We start from the raw sequence: 21,743 nt of genomic DNA, 5'->3' as shown, positions 1-21,743 counted from the left end.
ATCATGAGGCTAACACGGTGATACTTTTATGCCCAGGGAAGTCGAGACGATTTCCAATCCGAAAATTGCCTAGACCGGCACCGGGAATCGAACCCAGCCACCCTCAGCATGGTCTTGCTTTGTAGCCGCGCGTCTTACCGCACGGCTAAGGAGGGCCAAGTCAGGTTGGAAGTCAAGGTTGTTCTGTCTGAAGATGGTGGATTCCAGTAACCGACAGTGATTCGCTTTTTTAAGCAACTAGGATAACCGCGAGAGAAGGAAGATAGCTTTAGCTGATTTCCAGGAGGATGAGAAGTTGCTAGTAGGAAAACTGACCCTTATTTTTTTTTTGATTTGATATAGGTCAATCGCTCTTAAGCTGAGATCTCTAACTCTAACAGGAGCCGTTGGGAGGCGGGTGAAGGCTGTTAGTGTGCTAGTTTACGGCTGCTTCATGTGGACCTATGATGTTCTGCCATACCCAGATAGAAAAAGTTGTTGAAATTTACACGAAAGTAATGCATATAAAGGAAATGCCAAAAAGAGTGTAAATTTAAATGATATTATCGCCTGAATGTATGCAATTTCTATTGCATTATGTCACTTTTCATATGACTTATTCTATAGAAATTGGGGCGAAAAGAAAAAAAAAACAGAATAATCCACCTAGCGGTGATGGAGCATTTTTCGTGTATTATAGAACAAGAAAAGCACATAAGATAGGTCAAAATTGCACTTCAGGGAGATAGATTCAGTCATTTCCATCAATTAACATTTATTTGCGTTAATTTATCCATTGCAGCAGTCTTTAAAAAAAAATCCGTTTTGATTTTTTTCCCTTGGTAAAAATGGGGAAAAACAATGTTTTTCTAATAACTCCGGAACGCAATGGCCAATTTTCAATAGCAAAAAACTAGGGAAGATTCCGCGTCGAATGCAACTTGGATAAGGCTAGGTGCAAAAGTTTTTTGTACATATACACGCATACATACACACATACAGACATCACATCAATTCGTCGAGCTGAGTCGATTGGTATATGACACTACGGGTCTCCGAGCCTTCTATCAAAAGTTCAGTTTTGGAGCGTGATTGGAGCGACTTTACCTGATCTTTCACAGCTTTATTCGTTAATTTTTTGTGAATATGTTCATGTGGTCAACTCACAGTTTCATTAACGCTAAAGGTCTTAATCCACTAAAATCCAACACAGATAGAAAAATCCAATGAAATTTACGCAGAAAATCATGCACATAAATGGAACGTCATTATTAGCGTACTTCCACACGAGAAGTAGCCTAAATGTATACAATATTTGTCGTGAATCGTCGATATTGCATACAAGTTGTAAGCAATATTGTTAGGAAGAGGGCCATTTCAGCGTAGAATAGCGTAAATTTCCGCATGTCAAGTTTTACGCGCTGTTTATTTTTCATTATTTTTTCTGTGAACCGTGTAAAAAAATAACTGGGTGTAGTTCGACGAGAAGATAATCTATAGGTAGTCACCAAATAATTATGTTGTACAAAGTTGTGCCAAAGTAATTTACTCATCCGCATAAGCAGGACCTGAGAGAGAGAAGACAGCTCGCTTTATTTACGTTCATCCTAATGTCACCGCGATCCAGTCACTGCGAACCGAAAAAGTAAACACTGCGATGGAACTTCAAATGGTCGTAACCAAAATTATGTATTTGGCAATTTATGTTCGCAACTTTTCTTATATCTGCTACAGTGAATTGAACCCGTAATTATCTATGTGAATGATCCCGTATTATGAGAAATAGGTTTTGTTCCACGTTAGGAAGTTCATAACCATTAAAATCAGCTAATTCGAACAAGTTTTTATTGGAGTGAAAAAATGTTGCTTCCGACGTTATGAAATGTTACTCTGATGTTACGGTTTACACACAAATAAAGAAGAAGAAGACATTGTAAATAAACGATCTGTCAGTGAGCTGGCTTCTCTCTCAGAGCAGGACTAATGCTACGTTTAGATAAGGCAAGTGAATTGAGCAAGTCGCTTGAATCGAACGCGAATTGAGTTTGTAAACACCTTAATTCGATTCACTTGAACGAAAAGAATGACTTTTGGTAAGTCAATTGAATTCTACTGAGTTGTTCAATTCACTTGCCCTGTCAAAACGTAGCATAAGCGTTTCGATGAATGCACGATCGTTCTGCGTCCGAAAGAGAACACGAGCAAACACGCACTGAAGTTTTCACTTTCTAATCAATTTACTCACCAGCACAAATCAGAACTCGAAACACATTCAATCGTGCACTAATTGATTTACTTTTCGACCGCATAATACAGAGCTAAACAACAAAACCTAAAAAAAAATCGTTCGATTCGCGAAGCTCGTATTTTTTTAAATTTCACACATACATGTATTAAATGAACTAATACCAAAATTGATGATTGTAGCTTGTAAATTTAGTTTTTGGTGGTTTGTTGAAGTTAATGCTGTTAAGTTTTTTCTTAACAAATTTGTATGGCAACAGAAAATTTGACTTACTTTTTGTCGGGAAAGATTCGGAGTGATTTGGTATCATGTATTAAAATCTATATTTTGTCTATTTTCCGGTGGTCAGTGTTGTGATTTGCTCCTAGCTGTTCCAAAGCTGGAAATTTCCAGTGGCGCCGGGAGTGGGTAAAACATGTCCCACGCACGAATTTCCTGAGTGGGACAGTCAAGGCAATGTCCTACCCATGATTCTATGGTGACAACATATAATTTAGGTCATTATTTTAGTTGCAATACTGTCTGGTAGGTCTGATTACTACTTCTGCAGAAATATAATAAAACTTTAGGGAGCTCAACATTTTATTCGTTTAAATGGATCTCAAACATCTTCAAGCCCGCATGAAATCTGGTCCGCAAGGGGCTCTGGTTCTGTTCCTCAAAGGATAAACTGATGATCATTCGATTTTCTGAGAGTAGATCCAAAGAATTTTCTGAAAGTTTCTGAAGTAGAAAAGACAATAGTTTAAATGAACAAAATATTTTTTATTTGATTTTATATACATGACGACTGAAACGATGTTTACAACCATAATTTTTTAAACCATAAAATACGTATTGATGAAAATGCGCCAAATATTGCGTTTAACAAACATTTGTTAAAAGTCGATAACAAACACTGAAGAAGTTTCCAAGTAGGAAACGAAATATGTATCTGGTTATTGATACATAAAAAGTGAATAGTGGAAGTAAATGGAAGAATAAAAGTCTTTTAACCTTGTAGCATTTCCCCTAAGACGCTCTAAAATAATTAATCAAACATTTGTTATTTTCGGCAATTTTTCATTCGGGCCTTGTTATAGAGTCTGTATGTCTGTATGTAATTATTGTAATAAAACATTAATTCATTGATTTAACTTCAATATCAAAAACAATTCGAATGCTTCGAAAACGTGATCGAAAGTTGACCCGCAGCCAATCTGACGATAAAAATATTGCAGAAAAGAAGACAACTGAGGATTTCCACTTTTGTGTCGTGCCGATTTCATACCATCACAAGGCAAGCCACGAAATTCCTTCTTTTTACCGAGCGCTTTGGCGGCTATGATGGCACTGAACAACTCAAGCAAAAATTGTTGGACGGTGAAAGTTGCAGCGAAATGATAAAATTAAGCGCAAACATTCACCGTTTCACGTATTCTTGCGAGTAGAGTACAATGACCAGTAGTGGATCACTTGTGTGGCTGGATTTTGCTCTTACTGTTAACTTTACGTAGTCCATAATTCTAATTACTATCAAGTCGGTGTTGCTGACTTGATAGATCTCCAACATGGCCGAATGTTTGCTATCGCCTCAACTTTTTTTTCCAGGTTACATAATCTGGTCAACCTTTTTATTTATTTTTTTAGGCTCTGGGCCTGTCTCAGCAGCTATGTCTTACTGGGTTCCGATCTAGTTTTTGTTTGCAGATTTCATTTCTGCTCCTACGTATGGCGTGGCTGACCCAGCCTTACTTCCATTCCCAAATATTAGTTGCTATCGGCTCGACACCGGTGAATGAGTTCAATGTTTGAGATCCAATTGAAGCTCGGAATATGTAGTACAGGCATATGTTGATGAATACCTGTAGCAGCCATTGAATGTTATCCAATGATACACATCATGTTTCATTAGCGTACAGCGTGGAATTGGATATTCGGACTTTGGTGGGTTGACTAATACGTTTTTTATATGTTTTGCATAGAACCCACTTTGCATAGAATTTTGTGAATTGTACACACCTACGTAATGCCTCACTAATTATTGCAAACAGTCAGGTCACCGATTGGATCTTTCGTTATAATGCAGCTTTGGTATTGACCTGTATGATATGTCGAGCCCTAAGCGGATCAAGTGTAAATGCTGGTGGTCTGGCTGACACTTGAAGAAGTTGTTCAAAGTGCTCGAACCCAGCGTACCAACTGAGCGTTTAAAACGACTAGTAGCTTTTCGTATGCATCTTGGTCCAAGATTCTTGGCATTTGTTTTTGTCCAACTTAGACATCACGATATATCGCTTTCGGTACCTTTGATAATTTTCCTGTGGCGAATTTTGAACACTATTGTAGTTTCGGGAGCTGTAGCTTGTAGGTCAAGTAAATAAGGTTGTTACGGCGGAAGTGGCTGCCATCTTAGGAGTAATATCCGGGAGAAGCATTCATTATTCAGTATGCCAGGATAGACGCCGTTTGTGACACACCTACTTGGTAAACAGATACTCGTAGCGCACCCCCTCAATCTTGCTAATGCTTGCTAGACATCCATCATAGATTCATGAAGGTTTGATAACGTATGATTAACCGTACAACAATTTTTTTATAGGATGCTTTCTCAATCATTTCAACATTTTTACCGTACTTGAAGTTTTCTTATCCTCATATTATATACGACAATGGCAAAAGTAGTAATGTTCATATGTGCCGTTACCATGTGAATCATCATGATAAGTGTGAACACGGCATGTCTGGGAACTTGACTTGGTATGAGTCGGAGAAGTTAAAGTAAAAGATAACGAACCCACGGTACTGATCATGGTTTCTAAATTCGACAATTTTATCTTCATCTCGATGATCGACTGAAAATGGATGCACATGTTTTGCATTGTTTGGTTGCATGCATTGCATATAGACCGTGCCTGGCAGTGTGGTTTGCGGAAGTCGTTTCATAGTTGGATGGGCTCGGCAGCCAACACTCGTCATGGGTATCGGAGGAGATCACGATTCGATGGGGTGTTTTCCTGCTATGCTTCGGGTGCAAGTAGGTATGCGGTACCTTCCCGGCCAGCAGCTTGTGTAGATGAATGGCACAAATACAGAGCCATGATCGTGGAAAGAACGTGAAAAATGAGGGTGGAAGGAAGAAGCGAGCTGAAGAAGAAAAGTTGAAAACGTAAATAAAAATGTTGAGGCAGTCCCTGCATTATTTTGGTTCCTCTTCTATCTCTTGGCGTTGTCGTGCTCGATGCCCCATTGCTGTAAACGTAGTATAGCCAGCCAGTTCGTATCTCGGTTTTGGATTACACATGTCTCTGTATGGTACCGAATGCTATGCTCACTCACAACTTAATGCTGTGGACTATGATACTCTCCACCACTATTATAAAGCCTTGTTTTTTTATGCTGCTGTTCTTGTTGTTGAATTTGTTTGGTGGAAAGCATAGCCGAATAAAGGGCTACAAAGTATGCGGAGTGAACGAGGCCTGCAGAAGATTAATGCTGGTGTGTGCTGTGCAATCGTTGCAATGAATGATCGTTTCCTCTGTTTCGTATTCGAGACATGTTTACTTGCTCTTTTTTGTTGTAGATCCTTTTTGAGAGTTATGTAATGTAATTTGATTTGAAAACAAGAAACTGCAATCTCTAGATTGAATCTGAAAGACCTGATGTTTATGACTAAATTTGAAATATTCGATACATTTTAGATGATTAGCTAATTTTATTTGGCAAGTAGGGGAACTGTTCGGCACTTCATCTTGTAGCACCCATATTCATTCTTCATTTGATTTGTTTCTTATTTTTGTTTTTTTACGCTGTTTCTGAATTCTTAAGAAAAATTGTTTCGATTTTCCAAATGGAAATGTTTGGAAAATCTTCCGGAATTTCCAACTGATACTCTTCCAAATTTTAATAGTTTTTTTTTCGGAGTATCCGCGGGAAACAGACAGATCCACGGGAAATTTTTCGTAATTTGCGCGGGACTTTTTTGAAACTTCGAAGAACAATTCTTTGGAAGTTCAAATGGATTTTTTTAGAATTCTCACTAAAATTCTTAAGTATTTCCACGTAAAATTTTAAGTTTCACGGAAAACTGTTCGGGAAGTTTTTCAGAATTTTAAAGGAATTTCTTTGGATTTCCATGGAAAAATCTCTATATTATCCATAATAAATTCTTCGGAAATTTCAAAATTCACCGCAAAGCTGTTTGGCTGAATATCCAATTAAGCTGAAAGTCATCTAACCGAGTTCCGTCTGGCCTAAACGGCTATTAACCAACAAACATTGGAAGAAATTGACATACGACCGAACTGATAATTTAGCCGATAAAGCCTTTTGCTCGAATAGGTCATGTGGCCGTTTGGCAGTAAGGGCAATTTGGCCTGAAGTCTTATTTGGTCGAAATGGTCATTTGCTGACGAGTAATATGGCTAAATATGTTGAACTATTCGACCATTTGACATTCGACCGGATAGGACATTCGGCCGAATACGATATTTGGCCGAATATAACATTTGACCGAATAGTACATTTGGCTGAATAGGTCATTTGACCGAACATTTGGCCGAATATGTCATTTGAAAAATGAGAACTGAGGTGTGAAAACTGAGACGTCTCACTACTTATTTCCCACTTCTCACTGTGAAATGTGAGACGTCTCACTACTCACTTCTCATTTCTCACATCTCACAGTGAGAAGTGAGAAATGAAGAGTGAGAAGTGAGGAGTTCCAGCATCTCACTCCTCATTTCTCACTTCCCGCTGTAAAAAAAATGAAGTGCGAAGTGAGAAGTGAGCCGTCTCACTACTCACTTCTCACTTTTTACAGCGAGTAATGAGAACTGAGCAGTGAATATTGAGACGTCTTCCTTCTTACTCCTCATATTTCTTTTCTCACTGTAAAAAGTTAGTAATGAGACTTTTCACTTCTCACCTCGCCCTACTCACTTTTTACAGTGAGCAGTGTGAAAAGAGAAGTGAGTAGTGAGACGTCTCACTTCTCACTTGTCACAGTGAGAAGTGGGAAATAAGTAATGAGAAGTGAGACGTCTCACTTTTCATACCTCATTCCTCACTTTTCAAATGACCTATTCGGCCAAACGTTCTGCTCGACCAAATAACCTATTTGGCCAAACGTCCTATTCGGCCAAATGACCTATTCGGCCAAATGACCTATTCGGCCAAACGTCCTGTTCGGCCAAATGACCTATTCGATCAAATGTCCTATTTGGCCAAATGGCTTATTCGGCCAAATGACCATTTTGCCTTATGACCCTTTCGGTCAAATAACTTTCGACCTAATGTCTGTTCGGCCAAATGGTATATTCGCCCAAAAAACTTTCGGCCAAACGGCCCTTCATCATGGTTTTTGAGACATGTTCGACAAAGACCTCGATTCTGAACTTGTTTCCACCGCTCATCCAAGTCAAGTTGCTTGAACTTGGAGCAGTCAGCCACTCTGTGGCCCTTGCTTTCAAAAACTGCACACATCTTTGCTGGTTTGCGTGCATCACCGGTAACTGGTCTCTGGAATGAAGTTGCCTCAGTAGAGTGGGCTTGAATTCTAGCTTTTTCCCTCGGTCGCTGCTGCTTCTCCGCGTATTCCTCTTGAGAGTCTTGGGAGCTCAAAGCTAGTTAGCGGCGCTAGCGAGTTTATCCGTGAATATCCCTGGAAGCTTCTTGACCAATTCCTGCATGAGCATTGGGTTAGATAAATTCTCTTTCTGGTGCGCCGCCTGAAGGTGGTCCAAGAAATTCTGCATCGCTAGCCCAAACTCCAAAATTGATTCCGGACGATCATGCCTAGGACAAGGGGTTCGACGTATCTTCTCGTGTAGCGATCGAATCAGTAGTTCTGGACGACCATACAACGTGCGGAGCATTTAAATATCATACGGCACGTTGGTAGCAAGTATCAGTCTGCTACGTACCGCTTCACGCGCATGTCCAGTAAGACATCTTTGGAGGCGTACAAGGTTTTCTGCATCCGTGTACCCACACGCTGCTGTTGACAGCTCTAGGCTGCTGATGAGCAGCCGCTGAAGGTCGGCAGATCTTTGCCAACGCCCTGCCTTGCGGCATTTTTTTTGCGAGTTGAGGACTTCTGGTGGCTCATTCTGCGTCCAATGATGCGAATTCTGCGATCCATCTGGATGATTCGATTATTGTTCTCGATGTACCCATGCAGAACGACCTCCATTTCCAGAAGCGAAGGACTGGTGACTCACCGGCGGGGGATTTGGTATTGCGCTGTACCGGATGGCAGTACTTGAAGTTGGTTCTAGCTCTGTTGTATATTAACGCCTACGTCATGACCCGGAACATTCTTCTTCTTCTTCTTCTTCTTATTGGCATTACATCCCCACACTGGGACAGAGCCGCCACGCAGCTTAGTGTTCATTAAGCACTTCCACAGTTATTAGCTGCGAGGTTTCTAAGCCAGGTTACCATTTTTGCATTCGTTTATCATGAGGCTAGCACGATGATACTTTTATGCCCAGGGAAGTCGAGACAATTTCCAATCCGAAAATTGCCTAGACCGGCACCGGGAATAGAACCCAGCCACCCTCAGCATGGTCTTGCTTTGTAGCCGCGCATCTTACCGCACGGCTAAGGAGGGCCCCCTACATTATACCGCTGAATTGTCCTCCGAGTAAACCGTCACGGGAAATGCTTGCAGTTTCCTTGACGACGACGTGAATTGTTGGAAGGGCTCACGGATGGTAGCCGATCGCACGGCCTGATACTGGACATAATTCGTTGAACATGGATTTGGCTCCGGAATGTCATTTGCGGCTCAATAGTTGTATGGAGTGAAAATGTTTTGCAGCTGATGGAACTCGAGGTATGGTATGGTACGCATCGAGCTGACTGCATAGCTTGCACGCGAATCCCGTTTGACTGTGATGTCCATCCATCCTTGTAACCCACGTACAAAAAATCTTTTAGGATGTTGTGGTGAGTTGGAGACTCCAAGTTCTTCTGAGCGAACACAATTTGTAGCGGTTAGCAACTTATATATAGTGCATAGATTGTTTTGTTTTTATACTGCTATCTATCTATCTACATCGTAGCCATCTACCTTCGCACTGCTGGTCGGTAGATCGCTGTATTGGTCAACGATTATGATGGCCACGGCCCAAATTCGCCACAGTGGATGATTGGCAGGGGGTGGCGTGACACTTGGATTGGGAAAGTTGTATCTCTATGCAAGGTTTTTGCCTTTCTCGTACAATAAAGTTGTACCAGAAGACTATCCATTTCACTGATAAAAGGCTTGGAGACCCATAGTGTTATATACCAATCGACTCAGCTAAAAAAAACTGAGCGCATGTCTGTCTGTGCGTGTGTGTGTAGCCCATGCATATTTTTTTGTTGAACGCGTTTCGTATAGAAAGACTTGCCCGATTCGAATGCAACTTGTTTTATTCGACGGAACAAAGTTCCTAGTTGGACACTATTGTTTTTGTGTACCAATAAATCAAGCGGTTTCGGTAATATTTTTAATTTTCGTTTAACAGATACACTGTTTACATTCACACATTTACATAACAAATTGTTGAAAATAATAGCAGTTTTTGTTTTTGAAATATCTGAAAAACAATTGGTTAAAACGTTATTAACTTGTATGTAGTTACTGAGAGACATTACGTAGATTATAGGAATAATATGAAATGTGGAATATGACATTTGAATTTCTATCTAATATCTAAAAAAATGCTATTATTTTGAATAATTTGACCTAGTGTGTAATTTTTAACGAGTGGTTAGATAAATTTGATTCTAAACATATGAAAACTTCAGCATATTTGTAGTTTACTGCCAAAATTTCAGTCTAATCGGTCATCGGGTAACAAAGTTACAGCTTGTCAAAGTAGGGCATTTTGTATGAAAAAAGGTCTCCGCTGCTATTTGTCTGAACACAGGTGTAGTTCACGGCCCAGATTCACACATTTTTCAGCATTTGCAACAACTAGAGTTTTTAGAGAGTTTAGAGCGAGTTTGATCATATAAATAAAATCTAGCACGAAAAAAACACATTAAAAACATTGACCATAGACACTAACAGTCATATTTTCTTCTCTATTCCCATTGCAGAACCGCTATGGCACTTCTATCTAATGGTGCTTCATCAATGCAGATAACTCAACAGTCCGGAAACCCCAAGCAACCCAACAACAAAGATGGCAATGGTGCTTTCAACTCCAACGATCACATTTTCTTCTCGAACCTGTTCAATGCCCTGCCGCGGTGGGATGCTCCGGGGAAGATTTGCTCCGGCCCAGTAACGGTGCCGCAGAGGTAGTATGATTCGGTCCGATAAGTATTACCGGGTGTAACGCATGCCTTTTATTTTAGTGCCAGTAGCAATGCTACGAACTTCAGCAATCCAGCATCCCTGGAAAGGGATAGTCTCACCGATGACGTATTATTTTCTAACGTGCTAGGCGCGATAGGAACTTCCAGCGGAAGCGTTCCGTCCCATGATATTCTAGGTGCAATAGGTACTCACATGACTCCGAGTACTTCGCCACAGACAAACTCATCAAACGGGAGTTCACATTGTGCTTCCTCACTGGGCGCCGTTTGTGGACGCTGCGACACGCATGCAATCAGTCGCTGTCTGGACTGCAACGATGTCCTTTGTGAGGACTGCACTCATGGACATAATAAGAATACGTTCGCAAAAGATCACTGTGTGATCTCAATACACACAATTTCGCCAATTGGATCGGCCGCAGGAGTACACAGTATTCCTGTGGCTAATCAACCACACTGCGATGTACATGGCGAGGTGCTACGCTACTTGTGCGAATCGTGCAAGAAAATTGTTTGCCAGGAATGCACCCTATGGGATCACAAAGACCATTCCTGCATTCCGGTAGCTAATGTATCGCACGGTGCTTCTGAGAAAATTTTGTCAATCATCGAAAGCGGTAAGCTGGGAACCAAATATATTAAAGCTAGCATTGACCGTGCAGTGACGTTTTCACAAGCGGTCGAAAGAGATGCAATGGATGTTTCAGCAAGGATCCGTAAGGCTATGAGACATTTTATTTTAGCCGCTGAAGATCGTGAACGCACTTTGTTGGAACGCGTCGATAAGTTTCGACAGCAAAAACTAACATCTCTTTCAGACCAGATGGCAGGACTGCGTGCAGCTTTGGCAGGTCTTTCCCAAACATCAGATATGCTTACTAAAACCTTAGATGCGGTAGATTCTATGAACAACATGGACATAGCGAAGGCCTTAACGGCCGGAGAAAATCAAATGGAGCAATTTGCAGCCATGTATAAGAATTTGCAACCAAAAGAGGAATTCATATCGTTTGTGGCTCCTAACTTTGAGCTATTGCAAGATATCCGTATGCAAGGTGACGTACTTTTAGTTGGCCAACGTAGCAACTCGTTTTCGAATGGTTCCAATGTATGCATTCAACCACCAAGTGGGAATATACTGACTCGCCGTCCTATCATCCGTAGTTCAACCCCAGCACAACGTTTAGGTTCCGCATCATCGTGGGAACAGACACCGTCGTCCAAAACTTCACTTGGCACATCTCCAACATCGATCGGCATTGGGCCAATTCCTGGAATGCCTGTTCTAGGACAGAGCATTCCTGGCTGTACTGTGCATGTTTCGACAAAGCCAGCTGTTGGGCCGAGCACAACTTTTGGTTTTGATGGTCACGAAGATGGACAAGTTTCTCGTCCATGGGGAATCTCTGTTGATAAAGATGGACACGTTTTGGTGGCAGATCGTCGCAATAATAGAGTGCAAGTGTTTTATCCGGATGGTACCTTCAAGTTGAAATTCGGATCCAAAGGAACAGCGAACGGCCAATTCGATCTACCGGCGGGCATCTGTACCGACGCTCAAAACCGAATCATCGTGGTGGACAAAGATAACCACCGTGTGCAGGTGTTTTCCCCCAATGGGCTATTCCTGCTGAAGTTCGGAAGCTACGGCAAAGACTGCGGTCAATTCCAGTACCCCTGGGATGTGGCTGTCAATGTTAAAGGCGAGATATTGGTGACGGATTCGCGCAACCACCGAATTCAATTGTTCAACTCCGATGGCCAATTCATTTCGCGCTTCAGCTTCGACGGAGTGAACCATAGTCGCTACCTGAAAGGATTGACGACACCTCGTGGGGCCTGCTTTACGCCGCAAGGGGATGTGATTGTATCGGATTTTGAAAATCATCGATTGCTGCTAATTGATTCTACACTAACTAAGGTATGTACATATATTACTAAAGTATATCTATTTGATGAAAAATTTTGTAACTGTATATAATTTTTAAATTAAAAGGACAGTATTTTTATTTAGATATGTAAGAAAGGACTTATGCGTATTTTGGTCAAATTATGTGGTTGGTAACGGATAGATATTTAACACCACGTAAATAGAATAATGGTGTATATATGGTTTGCTGGGATTCCCTTTGTACATGGGACAGTTACGCGTGTAACAGCAGTATATTTGCGGATCGAAAATTCGCTATTTCGTCTACATATCGAGCAACGGATGTAAAACTATAGACACAATAGATTCCAAGACGAGCTGAGGCGAAGGTGAGTGTAATAACGCAAGTTATCAGCAATGGCGAGGACGCGTGTGTGTTACTCGAGCGAACATCGCCTTGTCTTGGATTGGGCCCGTCACAGTTACGTATCCACGGACATCCTAAAGGCCATTGGACAAGAAAAAAAATCGATATTTCAAGCTCTATCTGGAATAAGGGCGAATGTCGCAAGAGAGGAAGTATATCTATTTGATGAAAAAATTTGTAACTGTATATAGTTTTTAAATTAAGTGACAAGCAGCTAATTTCTTTGTGGTTTATCACCTCAGCACGATAGAAAACAGTGCGAACTTGCATTCTGAGGTGATAAACTGCAAAGAAAATCACTGCTTGTCGTTTGTATTTAAAAGAGGAGAAGTCGACGAAGAGAATTCTCTCTTGCGACATTGGGGTGATTCAACTATGACGTCCACTATTTTTTTGGATTTCCAGACCCCCCTTCCCCCCTCTGTCACGCTTTTTTGTATACCTAGTATATGTACTGTCACAAAATCTTAGACCCCTCCCCTCTAAAACATGTGACATCATTATTCAACGACCCCATTCGCCCTTCTACCAGATACAGGTTGATTTTTCCATCAGTTTCCAATAAATTTCCTGTCATCATATGTATGATTTTTTTATTATGATAATTAAAACAGATTTGAGTCTCCTTAATAAAAAAAACAGATTTTACGGCCGTGATTGTGATGAATGATTTGTTTAACGGCTTTATCGGTCAGTTCTACTCAAAGTATGAGGGGATAGATAATCAAAAGATGGCATTTTTCGAAAGTAAACACGGGATAAGGCTTTTCGGGAAGGGATATTTTCTCTCTCCGAGGTCGGGCCGATAACGGTTCAGAAAAAATCCCGTTATCGGCCCGAAGCTGGAGAAGGCTTATCCCAGACAGAAAAAAAAACGAGTAGCTTGGCCGTTTTTTAGGGTGGACCTACACATATTTTGAAAATAACGCGTCATAGGCCCAATTAAAAATTAGTTTTTTCTTAGTAATTTAATTGAAGATGCGGAACATTTTTATACTATTAGTAGCTATTAGAGGATGCTGTCGAAGTGTGTTAAAATCGAATTTGTTTACTTTTCATTGTAAGCCTTAATCAATTGTTAAGCGAGAATTGAAAATCATCAGATTTGGACATACCTCCATGAGTGGTAGTGCGAATTCCGCATAAACCTTCCGATCGATAGAATCAAATGTAAAACAGAGCACATGGGGAGATCGTTGCCTGGATCTTTTTGCCTGTCTTGGTACGGTGGTTTCCATCCCACTAACCAAGCCGTCCACAACCAGGACGTTAGGCAAGAAGATTCATGCTTCGATTCTGTTCAATAGATGGTATTCCTTTCTCCCTTTCACCCTCTATAGTTTCATACTTGTTCAAGCTCTAGCGAACGGCTTTCAATCTGATGATTATCTTTCGATTATCTACTCCCTCATATTTTTAATAGAACTGACCGATAAAGCCGATAAACACATCATTCTTTTTTTATTATGTTAAAAAACGTGAAAATTTGAAAAAAAAAGTTTCAAAAAAATGAGCAATTAATGGGTAATGTCTGAGGTATTACCACGAAGTCGACGTAGGACTTAAAAATGTCCATGTCCACAAAGTTCTATTGCATCTACAGGAACAGTTCGCTAACTGGGCCCTTTTAACAACTGGATTGATTTTTAACTGGGCCAAAAAGCAAAAATCCCCAAAAAACAAAAATAAAGATTTGAGGCGAGGGTATTCTAAATGTTTTTTTTACATGTAAAGCATTTTTTTAAACTAATTTTATTTGCTAATTATCTTATACATGCATTCATCTCATAGACTAGGTGTCCCGTGTTTTCTTAACACTATCATCTTTATTTGCTATGTTACATTTTTAGTTTTTATTAATACATTTAAATTGCCTCTGGCATGTAGGATTTTTCCTCTGGTTGAATTGAACCATGTAGGAATTACAATGTTGACAACTTATACTAAACTTAAGGTTTAGGGTCATATGGCCGAATGCCGTTTGGCCAAATGTCGATTGGCCGAATGCCATTTGGCCGAACGCCATTTGGCCGAATTCCGTTTGGCCGAATAGTTTAAATACATTTCCTAATGAAGCGAGAAGGAAGAAGGATGAAGGAGGAAGGGACAAAGGTGAAGGAAGTAGAAAGAATGGTGAAGGAAGAGGGAAGAGGGAAGAAGGAAGAAGGAAGAAGGTAGAGGGAAGAAGGAAGAAAGAAGAAGGAAGAAGGAAGAAGGAAGAAGGAAGAAGAAAGAAGGAAGAAGGAAGAGGGAAGAAGGAGGAAGGAAGGTTGGTGAAGCAAGAAGGTAAAAAGAAGAAGGAAGAAGGAAGAAAGAGAAGGGATAAGGAAGAAGGAAGTAGGAAGAAAGAAGAAGGCAGAAGGGAGAAGGAAGAAGGAGAAAGGAAAGAGAAGAAAAAAGGAAGAAGGAAGAAGGAAGAAGGAAGAAGAAAGAAGGAAGAAGGATGAAGGAAGAAAGAAGAAGGAAGAAAGATGAAGGAAGAAGGAAGGGGGAAGAAGGAAGAAGGAAGGTGGATGAAGGAAGAAGGTAAAAAGAAGAAGGAAGAAAGAGAAGGGATAAGGAAGAAGGAAGTAGGAAGAAAGAAAAAGGCAGAAGGAAGAAGGTAGAAGGTTAAAGTAAGAAGGAAGAAGGAAAAAGGAAGAAGGAAGAAGGAAAAGGAAGAAGGAAGAAGGAAGAAGGAAGAAGGAAGAAGGAAGAAGGAAGAAGGAAGAAGGAAGAAGGAAGAAGGAAGAAGGAAGAAGGAAGAAGGAAGAAGGAAGAAGGAAGAAGGAAGAAGGAAGAATGAAAAAGGAAAAAGTAAGAAAGAAGAGGGAAGAAGGAAGAAGGAACAAGAAAAAAGGAAGAAGGAAGGAGGAACAAGGGACAAGGAAGAAAAAAGGAAGAAGGAACAAGGAAGAAGGAAGAAGGAAGAAGGAAGAAGGAAAAAGGAAGAAGGAAGAAAGAAGGAAGAAGGAAGAAGGAAGAAGGAAGAAGGAAGAAGGAAGAAGGAAGAAGGAAGAAGGAAGAAGGAAGAAGGAAGAAGGAAGAAGGAAGAAGGAAGAAGGAAGAAGGAAGAAGGAAGAAGGAAGAAGGAAGAAGAAAGAAGGAAGAAGGAATAAGGAAGAAGGAAGAAATAAGAAGGAAGAAGGAAGGAGGAAGAATGAAGAATGAGGAAGGGATAAGGAAGAAGAAAAAATAAAGAATGAAGAAGGAAGAAGCAAGAAGGAATAAGCAAGAAGGAAGATGGAAGAAGGAAGAAGGAAGAAGGAAGAAGGAAGAAGGGAAAAGGAAGAAGGAAGAAGGAAGAAGGAAGAAAGAAGAAAGAAGAAGGAAGGAGGAAGAATGAAGGTTGAAGAAAGAAGAAAGAAGATAGAGGATACAAAAAAGAAGAAAGAAAAAAGAAGGAGGAACATTGAAGAAGGAAGATAGAAGTTAGAAGAAGATAGAAAAAGGAAGTGAAGAAGGACCCCTCGTAAACTGAGGGAAATTTTTTTGAACTATTCGGCAAAACGATCCGTTTGGCCAAACGGCATTCGGCCAAATGGCCTGACACCAAACTTAACCTAATTAATACTAAGGGTACAAGGAGCTAATCGTTACAATAGAAGAAGGTTCTCTGTGGTCTGTGTCGCGCGGTGAGGCCTCAACTCCAGATACTTTCACTTCATTGCACAGTAAAATTACTTGCGGACCTACTCTAGGATTTAAGAATCCTAATAAACACTGTTTTGTACCGGACGGCTGCGCCAATAATATGTACGGGGAACGGTTCGGGCTTTTAAAAAAATACCATCGCGACATTTATTCATTAAACGGATTGATATATTGAATACTAGACCTTAACACCTAGACGTCTGAATTACAAAAGAGGACGCGTGTTCGATCGATTGCACCTTTTATAATATTGAACTGTTGGTGATGCAGATTTCTTGGTGACCGGATGTTTATAGCTGATGTGGCAATGGATCGATGGTTGACCTGGATGTAACTATATATTAATATTTTTTTTAAGTTTTATGTTCGTGTTATAGGGACAGTGTTGAGGATCACCCTCAGACATTTGATTTGCACTCCTTGGAGTTTCAGATGACGAATTTTTGCGCAGCTCTCCTAAACCGACGTCCCGTATTCGATCACAAACCTTTTTTTGAGGGATAATGTCGACGAGTTGATCAAAGAGTACAGCAGTTTCAACGAAACCTTACACTTCGTCACCGTTTTATCGACCTGTTTCCGGAAAATAAGCTTGCTGTCGAAGATCAAGCCAAGGTAGACGGCCTCATTGATCCATTCCACTGTCGAGCCATTGAGAATAATTTTACAGTCCTCAGGCGAAACATGATTAGGGGATTTTTAATGGGGGAAGATTCCCATGTAACCAAAAGTTACTTTTGAAGTACGTTTTTTGCTTAATCAGCTTAATTGAGCTGATTAAGCAAAAACGTACTGTTAAAGGAACTTTTGGTTACTTGGGTGGTGATCTGGGCCTTCGCTGGGTTGATAAAAATCTTCCAGTTGGTGAGGTACTCTGTCAAGATAAATAAGTAGATGATCAGTGTGCCTACACACATATTTTTTTACCGAGATCTCAACAATTTGATGAACTTTTACGAAGATTCGCACAGTCGTGCCCCAGACAGCACATTTTTGCTGAGATTTCTGTCAAAGTTGCTGAAAATCAGTAAATAATTTGCCGAAACCCAGCTAACAAACGCCATTTTTGCCGGGATATTAGTTTTAATTTTGCTGGATACATGGCTGTGCGGATTTTCCCGAGCTGCAGAAATAAAAACTGAGTGGTAGATGAGTCAGACAGAACAGGAACATGCATTAGACTCATGTAACACTCCAGAGAGGAATCAATATTTAATTACTAGTTATTAATGTTTATTTATGCTAATATGACAGAGAAACCTGGAAATGTTGGATTAGGTTGTAATACGTACCAAATTCGGAATGAATTTACAGATCCACAAGCTCCATTACTTAGAGTGGCCATCTTGCCCCATATTCCCTTATATAATTATTTATGGGTTTCCGTTTCCATCCACCGTATGAAGCATTCGTCTTTTGTTTAAAAATCACAAATTGTTGATCGTATCTTATTACCTACAGGTTCTTGCTGCCAAGGGCCACGAAGGAACAGCCGTACACGAGTTCAGCCGCCCATCCGGAATATGTTGCGACGATGATGGTCGCGTCATTGTGGCTGACTCGAAAAATCAAAGAGTACTCATCTTCTCACCGCAACTAGAGTTTCTTTGGGTGGTAAGTTCGTACCTGTTGTCCCATAAATTCAGGTGACTTAGAGACAATTCTATTCTTTTTTAGGTGGAAATACGCCCGTCGTCCAATAACCTGCTCACAATGGGCATGGATGAGAAGGATCGTCCCAGTGATGTTGCTTTACTGCCTGACGGACGCCTGGTGGTAATGGTGGAAACCTCGCCGGATGCCCGGGACCAGTGCAGTCCTCAAAAGACTTTCATACAAATCTATTAGGAAAAAGTTATATTCGTTTATTTCACATTTTTACTCTTTGTTTAATTTTCTGATGTTCATTTTTGGACGACGTTGTTTTTGATAGTGATCTATTTTTCATCTACTAGACAAATTTTACACAGAAGATTAACGTTGCTACCTCTTGCAGAAAAGCGTAATTTATTTGCGTTGGATGTTTTACATGTGTAGGAGAGATACGATCGAGCATGCATTCACTTTTTATATACATTTTATCACTAGACAAAGAAGCAATTTACGTAGGAAATCTCAATAGTACAAGGACACGAACATGGTTGAGTAAATCGTAGTACAAGTTAGTGTGTAACGCGTTAATGAAAGGAACACGAGGAGGACGAGACTTGTTGGACAAGCAGCCATCTGGTGTAGAATCGTACTGGCAGTCTGAAAAAGCAATAAAAATGCAAAGATGAAGAATATACACCGAGTGCTAGAAAGTCTTGAGCGCGAAGACTTTGCACAAAAGACTGAAAAGGATAACTAGCCAATTCATGTCAGACACTATTTTATTCGAATGCAATTGTATTATGTAGGATGCCTTATTTTCTTGTTTTACTCGATTCATTTTGTTCAATTGTTTATGTTCTAAATGTTTTTCTTTTAGAAGAAGTAACCCAACGAGTGTGCAAGTTTTGGCGACATGATCGGTAAATAGTAGATAGTGTTATTTTAACCGTAGTAAACTTTTTCCCAGAAAATGATGAGTTTGCATAATGCAGGCATTTAATACTAATTTTAAAAAATTTGATAGATTTTATTGTAGATTATGAACAGCATACTGTTCACTAAATATAGTTTTTTTTGTGGCAGCTAGTGAGCTGAATGTCATTATTTTGAGTATTATGCCAAGCGGTTTAGTGATTTAGTTTAGTATTAAGAGTAAAAGTGTTTTACTTAGTAAAAGCAAGCATGTACGAACATGTCCCAGTCAAAGTTAAAAAGAAAACCAGAGGAATTATCTTTCCAGAGCATTCAAAATGACTAAGCTTAATCTGTGACTTTCAGAGACTATTAGTCTGAATCATCTACTTAAAGATGAACTTCAACTTTAACTAAAAAGTAAAAAATATTGTAACAGTCTTCTTATCTTCGTAAAGCATCACCAGTACTACTTGAAAAGAACAAAGAACATTACGTTAACTACATATACCAGTAAAAACTGAGAAGATAATAAAACCAAACAAAAGCTCCTTCCAAGGAGTGAGTAGCGGCGTTTTTGAAAAGGCCACAGGACTTGTGATTTTGTAAGCGAAACAAAGTGAGCAAGCAGATTAAACCCAAATCACTCGTGTAACGAAAAGCGAAGTTGGCAATAGAGCTAGTGCCAGTAGAATGGATTAAAAGGCAAACCGCATTTCTTTTAAAGGAAGAAGAGTGATTCGATTATCAATCGATTTCAGGGCTAAGTGAAAAAAAATAGAGGAATCCAATTCGCTATAAAAACGGAAATAAATCAAACATGCAAATGTTGCCATAAATAATCTCAAAGACAAAGAAAACAATTAAAAACCTGAGTTGATAATGTATCAAATAAAACCATGATCAGATTTACTATGCAGCATAGACGCTAAACAGTAATCGTAAAGCAGATAAAAATCAGATGAGAGAATAACTTATCTAAAATTAACGTTGCGTTTAAGAAATGTATGATCCTATTTAATCAAATTAAATCAAATGACATAATCTCTGGGAAGCCCAGATGAACTGCGATTTGCACTTTCCTGATTATTATTTTTGAAATAATATAAAATCTTTATGCTAATTTATAACTGATATGTCTATCGCCGAATAACTACTCTTTGAAAAGCTTAATCGTATGTGTTCCCGTGCTTTGATGTACTTTATTCAAATTCCAAATGAGTATGTATAAGTTAATGAAAAACTCCAAGCCAGTTCGGTTACTAAGCTAAAAGAATAAAACTCTTAATAATAGTGTGTGCTAAGAATGGTTTTTGTATCGTTTAGGTAAGAAATTGCTTTTAAAATAATTAATGGATTTGGACATAAAAAATAACTCGAAATGCAACTGAAATGCAATTAAATATGTAGTAACGCTATAGAAGCAAATATTCTGGCCCTGTTCGGATGACAGCATTTGAGGCGAAAATACAAAAGTTAACCAAAACGAAATGAAAAAAAAAAACAACACGAAACATTAGTTTTAAGCTGACTGATCGAAACCAGTAAGACTGAGAAGTTCGACTGAGGATGAAAACGGATAATACAAAGATAATGGCAAATTATCCTTCTAGCACGAAATTTACTACGTTTGTCCGAATATTAAATAGAAATTTGATTTTGCTGAGTGAGACTTGATTGATAAAAATAAAGCCTCAACAAGAGCCAAACTTGAGGAGCAATACTAAAATTAATTACTGCGAAGCATAGGATCACGATATACACGAAAACCAAAAGTTAATACTCGATACACACATATTCCTATCAACAGAGAAAAAAATAGTTCTTCAAAAGTAGTAAATTCCGAATCCTCACCGTAACAAACACACCACCCAAAGAAAGCATAGCAAAAAGACATCATATTCCAACCCCAATATCTGTTACTATACTCAGAATAAAAGCAAAAAATTTGGTTTGACCTAAATGCAAGTTCCTGCTGGGATAAAAGTAATTGAAATATATTTCTCATGAGTATAATTGTGCTACTGCTAGTATACATATAGTAGAGGATTTTATTTTTTTATTTTTTCAAATTTCATTTATAATTTTTTTCTAGATTGTAAGATCGGCTTCAATTTAGAATCGCCAAAATGTGTTCGAAATGAGAGACGATGGTGAACGTAAACACTGAGTAGATTTTAGATCAAATATACACACATACACACACTATAAATTGTATGATGCTAATAATGATAAGTAATAAATATGACACGAAAGTACAACATTCTCTTTAATATCGCTGACTTTACAAAAAGAAAAAGCTAACGCAAAATATACATAGAACAAATATTGAACGCAAAATTATTCTGAATAATTGCAAATAGTTACCATAGGAGAAGGAATGAATTCTATGAAATTCTATTTAAAAAATATACAACAACCAATTAAATAGCAATTTTTTGGCGAAACACTCAGAAACGCACTTATATACAACACCCGCAAATATTATTCTTTATTATAATAAATAGTCTATAACCGGCAGCGTTGTTATTTTTGTTTTGAAAGAAACTCGGATTATTTTCATTTCCATAAATATACAAAAAAAAGCTGTTTTCTATTACAAGGTATTTCGTTTGCAATACGTTAATCCACAGTGATCTTCAACCACGATTAAAACTGTCATCGGGAGTTCTTAGTTAATATCCCAAAATCAGCAAAAGCGAGAGCGACTGAAGCACATGAACATAGCTTACACCAAACAACCTAATTATAATATATTGAATAAAAAATGACGTTCGTTCCCTAAATGTATT

At 39.2% G+C, this 21,743-nt stretch overlaps 1 protein-coding gene across 7 annotated transcripts in view; it reads left to right on the top strand.

The window, feature by feature from the left end:
• LOC134211513 (protein wech) overlaps positions 1–21,471 on the top strand; it is a 60,376-nt gene extending 38,905 nt beyond the window's left edge. For all 7 annotated transcript variants that reach the window (XM_062688424.1, XM_062688422.1, XM_062688426.1 and 4 more), the window contains 4 exons: positions 10,295–10,498; positions 10,556–12,437; positions 17,908–18,060; positions 18,124–21,471. In XM_062688424.1, the coding sequence (XP_062544408.1) occupies positions 10,295–10,498; positions 10,556–12,437; positions 17,908–18,060; positions 18,124–18,294 (2,410 nt within the window). In that variant the 3' untranslated portion in view covers positions 18,295–21,471. The remainder of the gene's footprint in view (positions 1–10,294; positions 10,499–10,555; positions 12,438–17,907; positions 18,061–18,123) is intronic.
• Positions 21,472–21,743: the final 272 nt, after the last annotated feature.

The sequence above is a fragment of the Armigeres subalbatus genome, chromosome 2 (assembly GCF_024139115.2).
Source record: "Armigeres subalbatus isolate Guangzhou_Male chromosome 2, GZ_Asu_2, whole genome shotgun sequence".
NCBI classification, from domain to species: Eukaryota; Metazoa; Arthropoda; class Insecta; order Diptera; family Culicidae; genus Armigeres; species Armigeres subalbatus.
This window is presented reverse-complemented; position numbering and strand designations above follow the sequence as displayed.